At 40.7% G+C, this 16,474-nt stretch overlaps 1 protein-coding gene across 4 annotated transcripts in view; it reads right to left on the reverse strand.

Annotated features, from left to right (window-relative positions):
- The window catches only part of PRKD3 (protein kinase D3), a 54,983-nt gene that overhangs the window by 22,505 nt on the left and 16,004 nt on the right, over positions 1-16,474 (reverse strand). For 3 of the 4 annotated variants that reach the window (XM_026082392.1, XM_026082373.1, XM_026082382.1), the window contains 5 exons: positions 15,324-15,462; positions 13,371-13,502; positions 12,485-12,642; positions 10,631-10,820; positions 1,282-1,359 (listed from right to left, as the gene is read on the reverse strand). In XM_026082392.1, coding sequence (XP_025938177.1) covers positions 1,282-1,359; positions 10,631-10,820; positions 12,485-12,642; positions 13,371-13,502; positions 15,324-15,462 — 697 coding nt within the window. The remainder of the gene's footprint in view (positions 1-1,281; positions 1,360-10,630; positions 10,821-12,484; positions 12,643-13,370; positions 13,503-15,323; positions 15,463-16,474) is intronic. The other variant, XM_026082401.1, reaches the window with a different exon arrangement.

A 16,474-nucleotide genomic window follows, 5' to 3' on the forward strand; every position in this document is an offset into this window, starting at 1 on the left:
AAGATTATTCCTGTGCAAACAGAACTCTCCAACAGAAACCTAACTCTGCTCTCATTGCCCTTGTAGCCCAAAATAATAATAAAAACAGAAGGAAAAAAAAAAAAAAGGTGGGGGGCTGGAGGTACTGCAGGAGAAGAAAAGAGCAGAGCAGATCTCATCTGCATCTAACACTCCACTGGTACAAGTTTAAAGTTGCCAGAAGCTGTACAACTTGCACTGTAGAAAATTAAGAATCAAAAGATACAAATAGCTTTCACTTGTAGCTTTTTTTTTTCCTTTCCTTTTTTTTCCTTTTTTTTTTTTTTTTTTTTTTTTTTTTTTTTTCTGAGGAGAGCTCAAGTTAAGGGTTGGGTTATTTTTTATTCTTCCTCCCACCTTTATGTCCGCCAAAGGAAGAATAATCTTAAACAGCAGTTCCCAAATTACATGCCTTAGCACCCTAGCACCATAAGAAGAACAGTGAAAAGCATGGTACAGCAGCAACAACAACCAATGTCAATCATTTGTTTGTGGCCACCAATTCTGAAATCCAGGAAAGAGCCTTGCAACTGGAAAAGGCAGGCATGAAGGAACAGGATATGCTGTGCAACAGATATAGAGGCTAACAGGGCTGCTGCCCTGGCCTCTGGCCCAGGCTGCACAGTTTGGTGTGATCTGCTGGATGCCATCAATTTTATTCCCCAAAAAGCATGCATGCTAAGGATCAAGATTTTGGGCAGCACTGGTCTAAAATTTAGAAGAATGAGACCCCAAACTGTCTTTCACAGACTGTTCCCCACTTTCTTCTTTCACTCCTCACAAGTCTATTCAGAAAACAGTCCTACTAAATAAGGTTTCAAAAAGTTAAAGAAACAAAACCAAAACACCCACTCTTTACAGACAGCTGTGCTGTCTCTGGCCACTAAAAATCATGGATATGAGAATGCCACAGTGCTTCTCTTCAGATACTAAGATTTAAAAATATTTATTTCATGGGTGAATAATGAGAAGACTTAGCACAACACATCCATTTTTATACATTAAAAAGTCTTCTCAATTTCTGATTTCCCATGAGCAATCTCAAGCAAAGCATACTGTACTTGCCAAGACTGATCAAATAAATTTCAAGTCACCAGAGTATGCAAGTTTTAGTCAATCTCAATCTCTGTGATCTCAGGGGAAAAAAAGGGAAAAGTAAAATAAAAGCCTTAAAATATTCAAAGATGAAGGAAGCAAAAGTTGATAAATCTTGTTAAGCCTCCAAAGATTCGTCAGTATTTAAAAGCATGCTTCCCATCTTACCTCCATTGAAAATCACCTCCCCAAGACAGTCTTTAGGCACTTTAGATGCACAACGTTTATGACAATTGAATCTGCAGTCTAAAAGAGAAGATAAATAAGAGCATGCTAACATAATTTGACTCCTACTAAAGCAGATATTAACATCTATCATTCAGTACTTCCATCACATGCTCCTGTCCAGATTTACAAATTGGTACATTTCTTAAGACAGCATCAGCAAGGTCACCTCCAGAAGGAAATCTACAGTCCTGTCTTGATGTCACATGCCAATTTGCCCCAACACTATTTATTATGTCAGCACTTCCCTTTCCAGTACAAAACATTTTCTATTTCTCTAGCTTTGTCTATAATTATTTTTTTCCATTATGTTGTAATTTCTCCTCATCCTCTGTCGGTTCCACACCCTTTTTTCTACCACTATACAACCTAAATGTCTCATTTCTATCATTTTTCACCACCTGTTGCCTAAGACTTGCAGCCATCAGAACCACTAGGATCACAAATGGAGCAATTATATTCTACAGTAAATCCCAAAGTCCAGTTCCCTGATCCTTCAGGTTAGAGATTTGGCTAAAGAGCAGCTCCATTTCTGCCTGCCTAAACTTCCTTGGACACAAAGCAGACAGATTAATACATGACCAGATCCAGCTTGACATGGAAATGGAATYAACTTGGATGCACACCATTTCTGCATTCAAGGTATCAGATGCAGCCTATTGAGTAAGTCTAGCACACAATACAGGCATACCTCATTTTACTGCACTTTGCTTTATTGTGCTTCACAGATATTGTATTTTTTACGAATTGAAGGTTTGTGGCAACCCTGCATCGAGCAAGTCTGTCAGCGCCATTTTTCCAACAGCATGTGCTCACTTTGTGTCTCTGTGTCACATTTTGGTAATTCTCACAATATTTCAAACTTTTTCATTATTATTATATCTGTTAGGGTGATCTGTGATCAATGATCTTTGATGTTAGTATTGTAATTGTTTTGGGGCACCACAAACCACACCCATATAAGACAGCAAACTTAATCGATAAATGTCGTGTGTGTTCCGACTGCTCCACCAACTGGCCGTTCCCCCATCTCTCTCCCCCTCTCCTTGGGCCTCCCTATTCCTCGAGACACAACAGTATTGAAATGAGGTCAATTAATAACCCTACAACAGCCTCTAAGTGTTCAAGCGAAAGGAAGAGTCACACATCTCTCACTTTAAATCAAAAGCTAGAAACAATTAAGCTCAGTGAGGAAGGCATGTCAAAAGCCGAGATAGCGCTTGCTCTTGCGCCAAACAGCCAAGTTGTAAATGCAAAGGAAAAGTTCTTGAAGGAAATTCAAAGTGCTACTCCAGGGAACACACGAATGATAAGAAAGCGAAACAGCCTTAATGCTGCTATGGAGAAAGTTTTAGTGATCTGGATAGAAGACTGAACCAGCCACACCATTCCTTTAAGCCAAAGCCTAATTCAGAGCAAGGCCCTAACTCTCTTCAATTCTCTGAAGGCTGAGAGAGGTGAGGAAGCTGCAGAAGAAAAGTTTGAAGCTAGCAGAGGTTGGTCCATGAGATTTAAGGAAAGAAGCYGTCTSCATAACATAAAAGTGCAAGGTGAAGCAGCAAGTGCTGATGTAGAAGCTGCAGCAAGTTATCCAGAAGATCTAGCTAAGAGAACTGATGAAGGCGGCTACACTAAACAACAGATTTTCAATGGAGATGAAATAGCCTTATATTGGAAGATGCTGCCATCTGGGACTTCCATAGCTTGAAAGGATAAGTGAATGCCTGGCTTCAAAGCTTCAAAGGACAGGCTGACTCTCTTGCTAGGTGCTAATGCAGACTTTAAGTTGAAGCCAAAGCTCGTTTACCATTCCAAAAATCCTAGGGCCCTTAAGAATTATGCTCAATCTACTCTGCCTGTGCTCTATAAATGGAACAACAAAGCCTGCATGACAGCACATCTGTTTACAACATGGTTTACTGAATGTTAAGCCCACTGTTGAGACCTACTGCTCAGAAAAAAAAGATTCCTTTCAAAATACTWCTGCTCATTAACAATGCACCTGCTCACCCAAGAGCTCTGATGGAGATGTACAGAGAGATTAATGTTTTCATGCCTGCTAACATCCATTCTGCAGCCCATGGATCAAGGAGTAATTTCGACTTTCAAGTCTTATTATTTAAGAAATACATTTTGTAAGGCTATAGCTGCCATAGACAGTGATTCTTCTGATGGATGTGCGCAAAGTAAATTGAAAACCTTCTGGAAAGGATTCACCATTCTAGATGCCATTAAGAACATTCATGATTCACGGGAGGAGGTCAAAATATCAACATTAACAGGAGTTTGGAAAAAGTTGATTCCAACCCTCATGGATGGCTTTGAGGGGTTCAAGACTTCAGGGGAGGAASTAACTGCAGATGTGGTGGAAATAGCAAGAGAATTAGAATTAGAAGTGGAGCCTGAAGTTGTGACTGAATTGCTGCAATCTCATGATAAAACTTTAACAGATGAGGAGTTACTTCTTATGGATGAAGAAAGAAAGTGGTTTCTTGAGACGGAATCTACTCCTGGTGAAGATGCTGTGAACATTGTTGAAATGACAACAAAGGATTTAGAATATTACATAAACTTAGTTGATAAAGCAGCAACAGGGTTGGAGAGGATTGACTCCAATTTTGAAAGAAGTTCTATTGTGGGTAAAATGCTATCAAATGGCATCTCATGCTACAGAGAAATCCTTCATGAAAGGAAGAGTCAATCAACGCGGCAAACTTCACTGCTGTCTTATTTTCAGAAATTGCCACAGCCACCCCAACCTTCAGCAACCACCACCCTGATCAGTCAGCAGCCATCAACATCAAGGCAAGACCCTCCATCAGCAAAAAGATTATGACTCGCTGAAGGCTCAGATGACAGTTAGCATTTTTTAGCAATAAAGTATTTTTTAATTAAGGTATGTACATTGTCTTTTTAGACATAATGCTATTGCACACTTAATAGACTACAGTATAGTGTAAACATAACTTTTATATGCACTGGGAAACCAAAAAATKTGTGTGACTCGCTTGCTTTATTGCAATATTCGCTTTCTTGCAGTGGTCTGGAATCTAATCCATAGTATCTCTGAGGTATGCCTGTACTAGCATTACAGGAATTTCCTTTAATAACAGCATCACCGTATTTTTCAACTCTATATGAACACCATGAATTCAAAACTCCCTACTGTCCCCACAACTGTTTTTGAACAGATAATTTAGCCCCTTTCTGTTTTTTACCCTTCAAAGAAAGTTCACTGTGCTTTTAAGCCCAAATAAAAGAAAAGTCACTATCTTCCCCCTTTTCAGCAGCAGAGTAGCCAAGTCCTGGAGCCAACTACAATCCTGTTTAGCTTCTTAGTGCCTAAGAGTAAGCATCCTAAAAGACTTGTAATCTGTCTTTTCCACAGTGTTGTTTTTCATCCAAATTATGGAATATGGTTACTTCACTGCTTTGAAGGGGTGTGGAAGAAACAGAAATGTTTCATATCCTACCACAAAGCTGGTAAGATTTAGAGTGAGTCAACACTAATAAACTGTATACAGAAACACTCCTGGGCACCACAGTGCAATGTTATTCTAGCAAACTGTTAAAACAACCCCTGGCATGCTCTTGGTCCACAGCATTAGCACAATCCAAAACAGTTTCCAGGCCTGGTTCATGAATTAGAGCATCCCAGGGAAAAGTTCCCAACAGATAGTTTGCCTACAGCCACTCAGGTTGGGAGGCTAAGAAAGTCTGTGCACGAGCACAGGCAATTTTGATTCAGTTGGCTTCAGTGTCCAGGAATGCTCCTGGGCACATTTAACTTATCAATATAAATATAGCTTTAGCATCCCAAAGATCAACTCAGAGTCCAAGTAGAAGCTTGGGTGAATTCAAGAAGTCCAAGGTTCTTACAGGTGCTCAGGAACATGGGACAGCTGAAAAACCCCAAGGTTTGGGAATATGTACAAGAAAGTTGGTGAGAAGCATGAAGAATGCTCTCATACTGCTTTCTCCTCCACATTTTGATTGTTTGATATCAGTTCCTGGTATATTAAAAACCGTACAGGATCATACTGCATAAACAAAGGCCTGTTAATATACTTATGTCTGTTGTTCTGTGTGTATAATTAACACTTCTCTAGGGTCCTTCTCTATACATGCACACCATTTTCATGCAGTGTCATTCACTTTCAGGGAAGTGAAGTGGGGAAACCCCGTTTATCAGCTGGATATACAATTCGAACAACTGTAAACAGGCAGTAGCATTCATAAGTTAAAATTGCCAAGTATCTCTTTTAGGCTTCATTATTTCATTATATATTACATGTATCCAAGAGATACACTGACTGAAAAAATCAAAAACAGTTTAGGATGCAGACTTCAAGCAGACTACAAAAACTGCAAACTAATATAAACAGAAATGAAAGGCAAAACTATTACTCATCCCTTTCTTATACAAAACATAAATACTTCTTAGTCAATAAAAAGTTAACACAGCTATAAGCTTATGGGGTTTGCTCTCTTCTATTAAAGAAAACTGTAAAAGTATTAGGCAATCTCTTTCAATACACTGACCTTTGGTAGTTTAGCTCACATTTGACTTCTCACATTGGAGAGAAATGAAAAGTCCTTTCCATATTAATATTTAGACTATTAATATTAAGAATATTTTCTGCAACAAAGCAGACAGATCTGTACTGTCACAGAATGACAGAATGGTTGAGGTTGGAAGGGGCTTCTGCAGATCATCTAGTACAATCCCCCTGCTCAAGCAGGGTCACCTAGAGCACGTTTCCAAGTATTGTGTCCAGATGGCTTCTGAATATCTCCAAGGAAGGAGTCTCTGCAACCTCTCTGGGCAACCTGTGCCAGTGCTCAGGCACCCTCACCACAAAAGAGTTTTTCTTAGATTCAGATGGAATTGCCTGTGTTTCAGTTTGTGCCCTTTGCCTTTCATTCTTTTGCTGGGCAACAGTGAAAAGAGTCTGGCTGCATCCTCTTTACACCTTCCCTTCAGATACTTATACACATTGATAAGATCCCCTCTCAGTCCTTGCTTCTCCAGGCTGAACAGTCCCAGCTCTCCCAGCCTTTTGTCATTGGAGAGATGCTCCAGTCCCTTCAGCATCTCAGTAGCCCTTTGCTGGACTCGTTCCAGGAGCTCCRTCTCTCCCCTGTATTGTGTAGCCCAGCACTGGACACAGCACTCCAGCTGTGGCCTCACCAGGGCTGAGTAGAGGGGAATGATCACCTCCCTCCACCTACTGGCAATGCTCCTCCCAATGCAGCCAAGGCTACCGTTGGCCTTCTTGGCCACAAGGGTGCAGTGCAGGCTCATGGTCAACTTGTTGCCCAGCAGAACTCCCAGTTCCTTCTTCACAGAGCCGCTTTCCAGCACATTGGCCCCCAGCCTGTACTGGTGCATGGCGTTATTCCTCCCTAGGTGCAGGACTTTGCATTTCCCCTTGATGAACTTCAGGCGGTTCCTCTCTGCCCATCTCTCCAGCCCATCGAGGCCCCTCTCAGTTGCAGCACAGCACTCTGGTGTGTCAGCCACTCCTAGTTTTGTATTCCATCAACYAACTTGCTGAGGGTGCACTTTGTCCCTTCATCCAGGTCACTGATGAAGAAGCCGAACAAGACTGAACTCAGTACTGACCCCTGGGGGACACCACTAGCTACAGGCCTCCAACTAGACTCTGTGCCACTGATCACAACCCTCTGAGCTCTGCCATTCAGCCAGTTCTCAATCCACCTCACTGTCCACTCATCYAGCSYRCACTTCCTGAGCTTGTCTCTGAGGATGTTGTGGGAGACAGTGTCAAAAGCCTTGCTGAAGTCAAGGTAGACAACATCCACTGCTCTCCCCTCATCTACCCAGCCAGTCATTCCATCATAGAAGGCCATCAGGTTGGTTAAGCATGGTTTCCCCTTGGTGAAGCCATGCTGACTACTCCTGATCACCTTCTTATCCTTCACATGCTTAGAGATGGCATCCAGGATGGGCTGCTCCATCACCTATCCAGGGGCTGAGGTGAGGCTGACTGGCCTGTAGTTCCCTGGGTCCTCCTTCTTGCCCTTTTTGAAGGCTGGACACTGGCTTTCTTCCAGTCCTCAGGCACCTCTCCTGTTCTCTACGTCCTTTCAAAGATGATCAAGAGTGACCTAGCAATGACATCCACCAGCTCCCTCAGCACTCATGGGTGCATCCCAGCAGGGCCCATGGACTTGTGGATGTACATTTTGCTGAAGTGATCCCTAATCTGACCCTCCTCAACCAGGGGAAAGTCTTCCTTTCTCCAGACTTTCTCCATGGTCTCCAGAGTCTGGGATTCCTGAGGGCTGGTCTTAGCAGTAAAGACTGAAGCAAAGAAGRCATTCAGTATCGCTGCCTTCTATGTATCCTTCATCACCAGGGCCCCTGCCCCATTCAGTAGCGGGCCCACATTTTTCCTAGTCTTCCTTTTGTTACTAATGTATTTAAAGAAGCCCTTCTTGCTGTACAAGGTCCAGCAGCACACCTCTCCTCATTGGCTCCATCACCTGTTTCAGAAAGTTATGATCAGTGCTCTCCAGGAACCTCCTGGATTACTTGTGCCTTGCTGTGTTGTTCCTCCAGCAGATATGAGAATGGTTGAAGTCCCCCATGAGAACCAGAGGCTGTGATCGTGAAGCTACTTCCAGCTGTCTGCAGAAAGCCTCACTGACTTCCTCTTCCTGATCAGGAGGCCTGTAGTAAACACCCACAACAGTGTCACCCATGTTAGCCTGCCCTTTAATCCTTACCCATAAGCTCTCGACCCACTCATTATCCACCCCTAGGCAGAGCTCAATACATTCCAGTTGCTCTCTCAAATAAAGGCAACTCCCCCACATTGCCTTCCTGGCCTGTCCTTCCTAAAGAGCTTGTAGCCATCCATGACAGCATTCCAGTCATGCAAGCTATCCCACAATGTCTCTGTAACTGCAATGAGATCATGGCCCTGTGATCGCACACAGATCTCTAATTCTTCCTGTTTAATCCCTATGCTGCATGCATTTGTGTACAGGCATTTCAGGCACTTCAGAGAGGTATTCAAGCAYGCTGATTTCATAGGAGGAGTGCAAGAGGATTCCCTATAGTCTTGTCTCATAAGTACTTCCTTAGCTGCATGCAATTGCTGGAGGTATCCCCACTTGAGCCCTGTTTTGCTGACTGCATGGTCTCTATAACTCTCCCCTTCCCTTATCTTTCCTAGTCTAAAGCCCTCCTTACCAGGTTGGCCAGTCTGTTGGCAGAGATGCGTGTGCCCCGTTTAGTGAAGTGGATCCCATCTCTCACAATCAGTTGTCGATTTTCAAACAGGGACCACAGTCACAGAAACCAAAACCATGTTACTAACACCAGCAGCACAGCCAGTTGTTTACTTGCAGTATCCGTCTACTCTTCCATCCTTCCCCCCTCACTGGCAGGATCAAGGAGAAAACAGTCTGGGCCACCTGATCCCCATCCCCAGAGCTCTGAAATCCCTTTTGATATTTTCCAAGTTGCCTTGGTATCATTGGTATCCACATGGGAGAGCAGCAGGGGGTAATAGTCAGATGGGCGGACAAGCCTCAGCAGTCTTTCCATCACATCTCGGATCCAAGTCCCCGGCAGGCAGCAAACCTCTCTAGACAAGAGGTCAGGTCAGCAGGTGGGTGCCTCTGTCCCTCTGCAGCAGGGAGTTACCACAACAATCACTCGCTGCTTCTTCTGGGTGTTCTTGTGTGGCACAGGATCTCTCAAGCTCAGTTGCTTCACTTGAAGTCATGCCCAGTTCCTCCTCAGTCTGGAGGGCACTGAACCTGATCATCAACTGCAAGGTTTCAGAAGGAGCAGGAACCTTTCTCTTCATACGAGAAATGACCAGTTTCCAGCCTTCGTCTTCTGTAGAGTTATGACTTACTGTTTCACATGGCACAGAGCCCGCCTGCATCTCCACTGCTGTGGGGGGTTGAGACTCTTGAAGCTGTAGGGTCTCTGAGAATATCCTATCTCTTGCTCATCTTCTTGGCTGCTACACAGCCTACTTCCTCTTGTAACTCCTTTACCTGTCGACGCAACTCATCAACAGCAGCACACCTTCTGCAGAAAAGATGACCGTCAGCCCCAGCCTCACAGAGAGGCCCCAGGCACTCCCTGCAGCCTGAGACCTGCAGAGCTGCATCTGCTGTCAAAAGGTCTGTCTGGGTGGAAGCCTCCAACACGGCCGAAGCAGCGACTCCAGCAGCGACTCCAACAGCTACTGGGGAACGTGGTCTGCGGCAGGTCATAAACATATCTGAGGATGTGTACACTACTATGACTGGAGACGAAGGTCTCTTCTTTGTGCCCTTCTGTGCAAACTGCTGCGTCTGCTCGCTGCCTCTGCTAGCTGTGCTCTAGGCCTGGCTTTTATATAGGCCTCTCCCTAGCACTGACTAACAGGGTGCTTGACCCATCCTAATCAAGGGTCAGCTGGAACAAAGGCCCCAACTCCCTCTGATCAGGCACAACCAACAGAGCTCGTTAGCAGCAACTACATCTAGCTAGAGCTTCCCAAGAGAAGCTAAGGCCTCCTGTAGCTGGTCCTTACCTAGTTCTCCTTACCTGTCCGCAGCAAGCACACGCTAGTTCCTCCTCAGTGTCCCCAGAAAGCCCACACAACTTCCAACAAGGTTCTTAGAAGTTCTAAGCAGAGCCCAGACACTGCCATGCAAACTGCAGTGTCTATTCGCTGCCTCTGTTAGCTGTGCTCTCAGCTACTCTATCCAGTAACAGAGAGCCAAAAGAAGATCACGTCATAATTATGTCCCGAGGACTGTACTGAAGAGCTCCAAGAACTGAAGTCACACATCTTAACGTATGCTAGATATAAAATATGTATCTGATGGCATCTAAGCTGGCTCAGGAAAGGCACCGATCTTTAAATTCTTCTAAAAGATAATAATCAGCATTTCTATATTAGCATAATATAACAAAAACTTATAAATTCATTGGTAATGCAGTCTACAAGACCTAATTATTATGTAGCAGAAGGAAAACTTTGCCATATTAATAGTTTAATTCCTTCTGCAATTACAGTGTTCCAAATCTACATGTGATTAGGTCTCATTTTGCATAAACAAAAATGCACAATGCACAATCTACTAAAATGAAAAGGATGAGTGCTATAATTATCTTAAAAATATGCAACTCTTAAAAATTACACTGCTCTATTTTGCAGTGTATCAGTCTTTGGGAATCAAAATGTAAGTTTAAATCAGTTTTAAATATCAGACCTTTACAGAAATTCATCACTGTGGCAGAAAACTAAACGTGTACCTTTACATTGCATTCCTTGGCGGAAAAGGCCCTTGAGCAGCCTTTTGCAATACTGGCATATGGTAGGACGAGTATAAGAATGAACAGCAAAGGTGTGCGGAACCTTCACTCTGCAAAGCACCATCTTTTCCATCCAGATGGGACGGCCACTCCAGGAGGGAATCCGTTTACTAGGTTCCGGGCAGCAGCGCTGGAATAAAGAAGGCATAAAGGACTTGTATCAAAACAGTTCCAATTTAGAAAATAAGTTGGGGGGGGGGTGGATTTGGCTCAGAAAATGACCAGATATGAAAGGAACCAGGCCAAGAATCTTTAAGAGAACATTTTGATAACATACTCAAAAAAAACCCTCCAAAAACAACAAAAAAAGACAGAAAACCCTTGTAGGTGCAGGAAAGTACGTAGGATTCTTTATTTCCACAGGAATTAAAAATGCCAAAAAACAAGGCCAAAATTTACCCCCATGACTTCTTTAGCAACCTGGTGAAACGCACAGACAGCACTTATGGACCCATGTATAGGGGGAAAAAATGCAAAACACTGGAGGTAGGCAAAGCAAAAAACAATCATTATATCATGCTAGCAATTTTTAATAAACAGAGTGCTTTGGATAATTTACTAATCTAGGCAAAAAAAATTAGAAAACTAAAAACAAATTTTAAAAATTAAAAAAATGTTTTAACTTAAAACAAAAATTTTGAAAATTAAGATCAAAACTGACACTGAATATCTTACTGTACATTCAGCAGGATAAATTTACAGTTACTTAGATTATAGAAAATTGTAAAGAACTGCACATCTGATCTAAAGCATTGCAGGAGTGCTGAAAGAGGAACTGCAAATCTGGTAAGATATTATTGAAAATCTATGCCAAGTATTGGAAACAAGACAGCAAAGAAAAGGCATCAAACAGGTATTAAATAGGCATGTAAAAAATAAAAATAGGAAATTCTATGGGAGGAGAAATACCTACTGTTCTACTTTTACTGAAGAAATCTTAGCAATAGTTACAAAGCATCAGAATGACTATCTTTCATGACTCAAAACTAGGCTTCTTAGCCTCTAGCTAAAAAATATGATGTTCTTGAATTACATGATCTATGTAATTTATGATTTAAATTATGGTGAGTAGGAATATAAAAATTTATTGGACTATAAAATAACAGAAATTTGGATAAGTAGGAAAGACCATCAATAACACTGCTTTTACCCCATGGTAAAAGTGGCAATGAAGCAAACTGATCTAATAACTATTTGTCCTTTCTTATGCTCAATATAGTTGCAGTATATCCAATAACCTCTCAGCAATCATAACAATCATTATAACAAAAAAACCACTATGGATGACAGTTCTACTGTAAGCTCTTCATCTCCTACACCCTCCTTGATAGGACTTCTTTTTTTTTTTTACTTTTCAAAAAGCTTAACAACATATCGGGAACATTCTCTCCTCTCAGTATAAAAGCGTACAATTTGTACTGTTTCAGCCAAGTAGCTATTCTATACTGATACTGCAATTACAGAATAAATCTGTACTACAAAGTAGGCAAGGTATTTTATCATTCCCTAAACCAATGTTCCCCGAGTTCACATTATCATGAGTGACAGATTAACAACAAAATTATACACAGAAGTTATAATTTACTTCCAGTTTTATTTCTCACAGTAATAATAGTTATCAGTAAGTGTCACAGTCTAAGACTCACCAGAGGTTTAAAAATGCACAAAATCCCATCATAATGATTAAGCTCAGCTCTTCACAGTCATTTTAAACCACTTCCAACACTAGCTGGTTCCCCAGAGGTTAAAGGATTTAAACCCAGAAATACTTTTTCCCTCTTTCATACTACATACCTCTTCAGAGGCAGAGGCTGTATATTCAGCTTGCACTGGTCTTGGAACTGAAAGTCCTGCTCCTGGTAAAGACACATTAGACAAACGCCTCTTTCTCACTCCGCTACAGTTATTAGGGATCTTGAAGGCACATCTCTTATGGTAGTTTAATCCACAACCTGAAAGAGAAGATTTTCACACACACACAAAAAAAACCGAAAAACACATATTTAAAGCAACAAATATAGTATTTAAATAGTATTTGTATTTTGATAAAGCAGTTAAAAAGTTAACCCAGGAAAATGGTAAAGACAGAAACAAAATGTTCTTTTTAAATTCTCCTAGTGTTCTTAATACAATTCACAGCAAAAATTTTGTTTACGCTGCTTGCCTAAATACTGGCTTTCAGTAAGCCCAGCTCTAGAAACAAGATCTAACACTGAAGCAGCTGATCTTTGTCCTCACTTCTCTTCCCACTTGGAGGCTTTCATCACTCCCTCACTTTGTAGCATAAGTGCCAAGAGGAAGCCAGTGAGCAGGCAGTGTTAGTACCTGACAGCAGGCTGCAATATGTTGCACAGTCCAGCTGGATGAAGGCCATAAGGAAAGGGATTCCCCTTTGGGATTCTCTCCAAAATATGTGTTCCTTATGCAAATAGCACACATTCATAAGATAACTATTTTTTAAAAGTGGGAAACAAGGGCGCTTCTTAAATCGTTTGCCCAAGGTCACACAGTTTGTGTTAAAGCCAGGATAAGAACTCAGGTTTCCTGCTGCACAGCCCTTTCTCATACTACCACATGCTACATTTATCACATGCTAACATATCAAACAAAATACAATTTCTTCTTCCACATCTGATATATACACACACAAAAATACACTAAAAATCATAAACAGACTTACCTTCACATTTTAATCCTTGTCGTACCAAACCCCAAAGCATCTCTCCACAGTAGTCACAAAAAGTAGGAGCCTTGTAGGAATGCACATAAAGTGCATGAGGACGAATCTGGAAATCTTCAACTGTAGCCAAAGCTTTTAAAAAATTGCAGTAAGTTATGTTGCTTGCCAAAAGATCAACAAGGATTTATGGACAAAATATGTTATTTTTAAAACAGCAGATTCAAAGAACACTACTTGAGCTGTTTAGACATCAGTATTACATTGTACACCATTTAAATATGTATTTAGAAGATTACACAGTTTCTAGTAAGCTTTTTTATTGAGGAAAAAATCATTGGACTCCGCAGACTAATAGCCACAACAACCAGTCAACAGTATGACTCACAACAAAATACCCAACCCTAAGGTTTTGTTTTTTTCTTTCATGTTGAGAACCTCACTAAGTCAAGAAAGAAAATGAGACAGGTTTTAAGATCAACTTACAGGTAAACATTTGATGAAACAATTTAATTTTCAAGTTGTTTGTATCCTACAAAATTTTTAAACAAAGGACAGTGCGACAAGTTAGATTTTTATCTTTTAAAGGACTTTTTCAGTATGATTATTAGATTGAACTTGACATCTGTGTCAAAACAGAACCGTGGAAAAAGTTTCCAGGAAACACAGAACACTGCTGGGGCAGTTTCCATTTTCTTGATCAAGGACAGACACTTCTAAAAGTATTTTTGTCCTTTTCTTTGAAACGTAAGAAAAGTTGCATTTTATATCACAGTTACCTTGCCCTGATCTCCACTATTCTTTATCAATGTATATACTAACATTTCATTTTCAGATTCCTACGTCTCATTTTAAAACTCTATTGAAAGAGATTTATGTGTTTTCAAATGCCTTTGTTTCTAGCGGTCTGTCTCTGTTGATATGGAAAGTGTCAGACTGACAACAAGAGGTACCTGCCCTTGGCTTGATTCCAGTAGAAGCATTATGCCAAAGAACTTATGGCCATTTTAAAATGATGAAACGACAGAGTTGCCTCTTTTGAAATTGTTTTCAAACCTAAATGTGCATGCACATAACAGATTTTCCAAATGTGCCATTAACTGGAAGCAATGAAAAGCTCAAACCAAGATGATCTGTTACTGAATACCCTAAACATGCTTAGAACAGTAGGTCATGCAATGCAGCCCAGAACTTGGCCTTATGACTCTGAAAATCAAACTTTATTGACCCAAATTACAAATTTAAACCCATGACAGTCAAGAGATCTGTCTTTCTAGAACACAGGCTCTGTTTGGCAATTAGATTCCAAAGACCTGCTCAGCACGAGTCCAGCTTTTATTTCTAGTTTCACTAACTAGTAATCTACTGCTGGCTTTTGGTTGACTTCAACAGGGTATTGGTGAAACCTATAGAATCCAAGATTATAATCAAGTTAGGGTGGGTTTTTTCTTCTCTTTTACTGAAGACTAATACATGTTGTTTAATAACCACCACTGCTAAGGACTTGATCATTCGAAAGAAACTTCTTTCAAACACTACAATAACTTTTAGGATGGTCCTTATAGCCATGATTCAGCAACTACATTTATGTGAAGCTTTTTAGCAGTATAAATCATAAATGGCAGAAGCTGCAGAATAAAAAAGACAGACTTAAGGGGGGGAAAAAAAAAAAAGAGGTAGGCTTGGAGGAGATAGTCCTAAATCCTATCTACACTTCAGCTTCAATAATTAATAAATCTGAAGATTAAAATATGATAATGAAACAATACAAAACTCATCACTGAAGCATCAGTGTCACTTGGATTTTCTTGCAAATCTCTTCCCCCACAAAACAGTGACCAGGTATAAGACTGTTCAGTCAATGAGCTCAAAGCCTGGTAACTGTTCTGTACAAACACCTAATTTTTTTTTTTTTTTTTTAACTACTGAATAAAGCATTGTTACAATAATACCTACCGGAGAGAACAACCTCAACAAGATCTCCCTCGTGTATCTCTTCTGCTGATGTGATCCGTTGCAAAATATTATCTGAGTTCAGGTCATGACGGAAGAGGAGAATTTTGTCATACATGCCAAAAAAACCACACTCTGGGAACTGCAATAGAAAGCAAACTCTAAATTAATACATGGTCTTTGCTAATGCTATAAACCGAACTTTTCCAATAACAACTATCAAAATTTTGAGTGTTACAAGTGAGCCATGAAAACAAAATTGATCTGGTTAAGTTATTTTTCAAGAACTAAAGCACTGTCTGATTTGAAACACAGCATAACAGAAAAAGTTAAAAACTCCAGCAAAACCCACTGCTATCATTTTCTTCCCTGTCTCCCTTCCCAAATAGTCAAAGTTTTATGCAAACCTGAGATGGAAGAATGCTTGGGTTTTTATTTTGTTGAGTTTCTAAGCTATCAGATATGCATAATCAGACTGCGATCTGAAAGCTAACCCAGCTCTTTCCAATTCAGAAACTCCACCAACAGTAACTCTTATTTTACAGGCATTCTGGTCAGCAGGTATTCCGATCTAGGCACTCCAATAATGCTTGAAGCATTTTTATTGATGAGTGAGCCAAAAGAGGATCCACGTCACTGTTTTACAACAGTTTAGACTAGCAAATGCAAGAAGAGTAAAATTCAGTTCTTGCCAAGGATAGAAGATAAGCTTCCAAAAGCATATAGGGAGAGATAATGCTAAGTAACAGGCCGTCTTTCCATGACACTTCACTGAAAATAGCTTCCTCATTCTGTGTTTTCCTCACACTTCAAAATATTGTCAAACGTGAGCAAAACCTCTTAAAATGAAGAGGTTAAACATACACAGATAATTCACAGAGGAAAAAGAGCAGGAAGAGATCCTGGATGGTAATGAGTACCACTCAACAAGCTTCTTTGACCTTTGTGTTTAAACAAGAATTCCCTCTCAGGGTATGAATAAACATACAAAAGTGCTTCACAGAAGAAGGGAGGAAGAATGTGAGAAAAGATATGGAATAGCGTACGACAAAATTTTAATTATCAAGTAAAGAACAAACTACAGTTTGGTAATTTAGATCTTGCATAGTCAATAAGTAACAGAGCACAAGCAGCAGGAAGCTCACAGTCTATTA

This window comes from Apteryx rowi, unplaced genomic scaffold, assembly GCF_003343035.1.
Source record: "Apteryx rowi isolate R43461 unplaced genomic scaffold, aptRow1 scaffold_117, whole genome shotgun sequence".
NCBI lineage: Eukaryota > Metazoa > Chordata > Aves > Apterygiformes > Apterygidae > Apteryx > Apteryx rowi.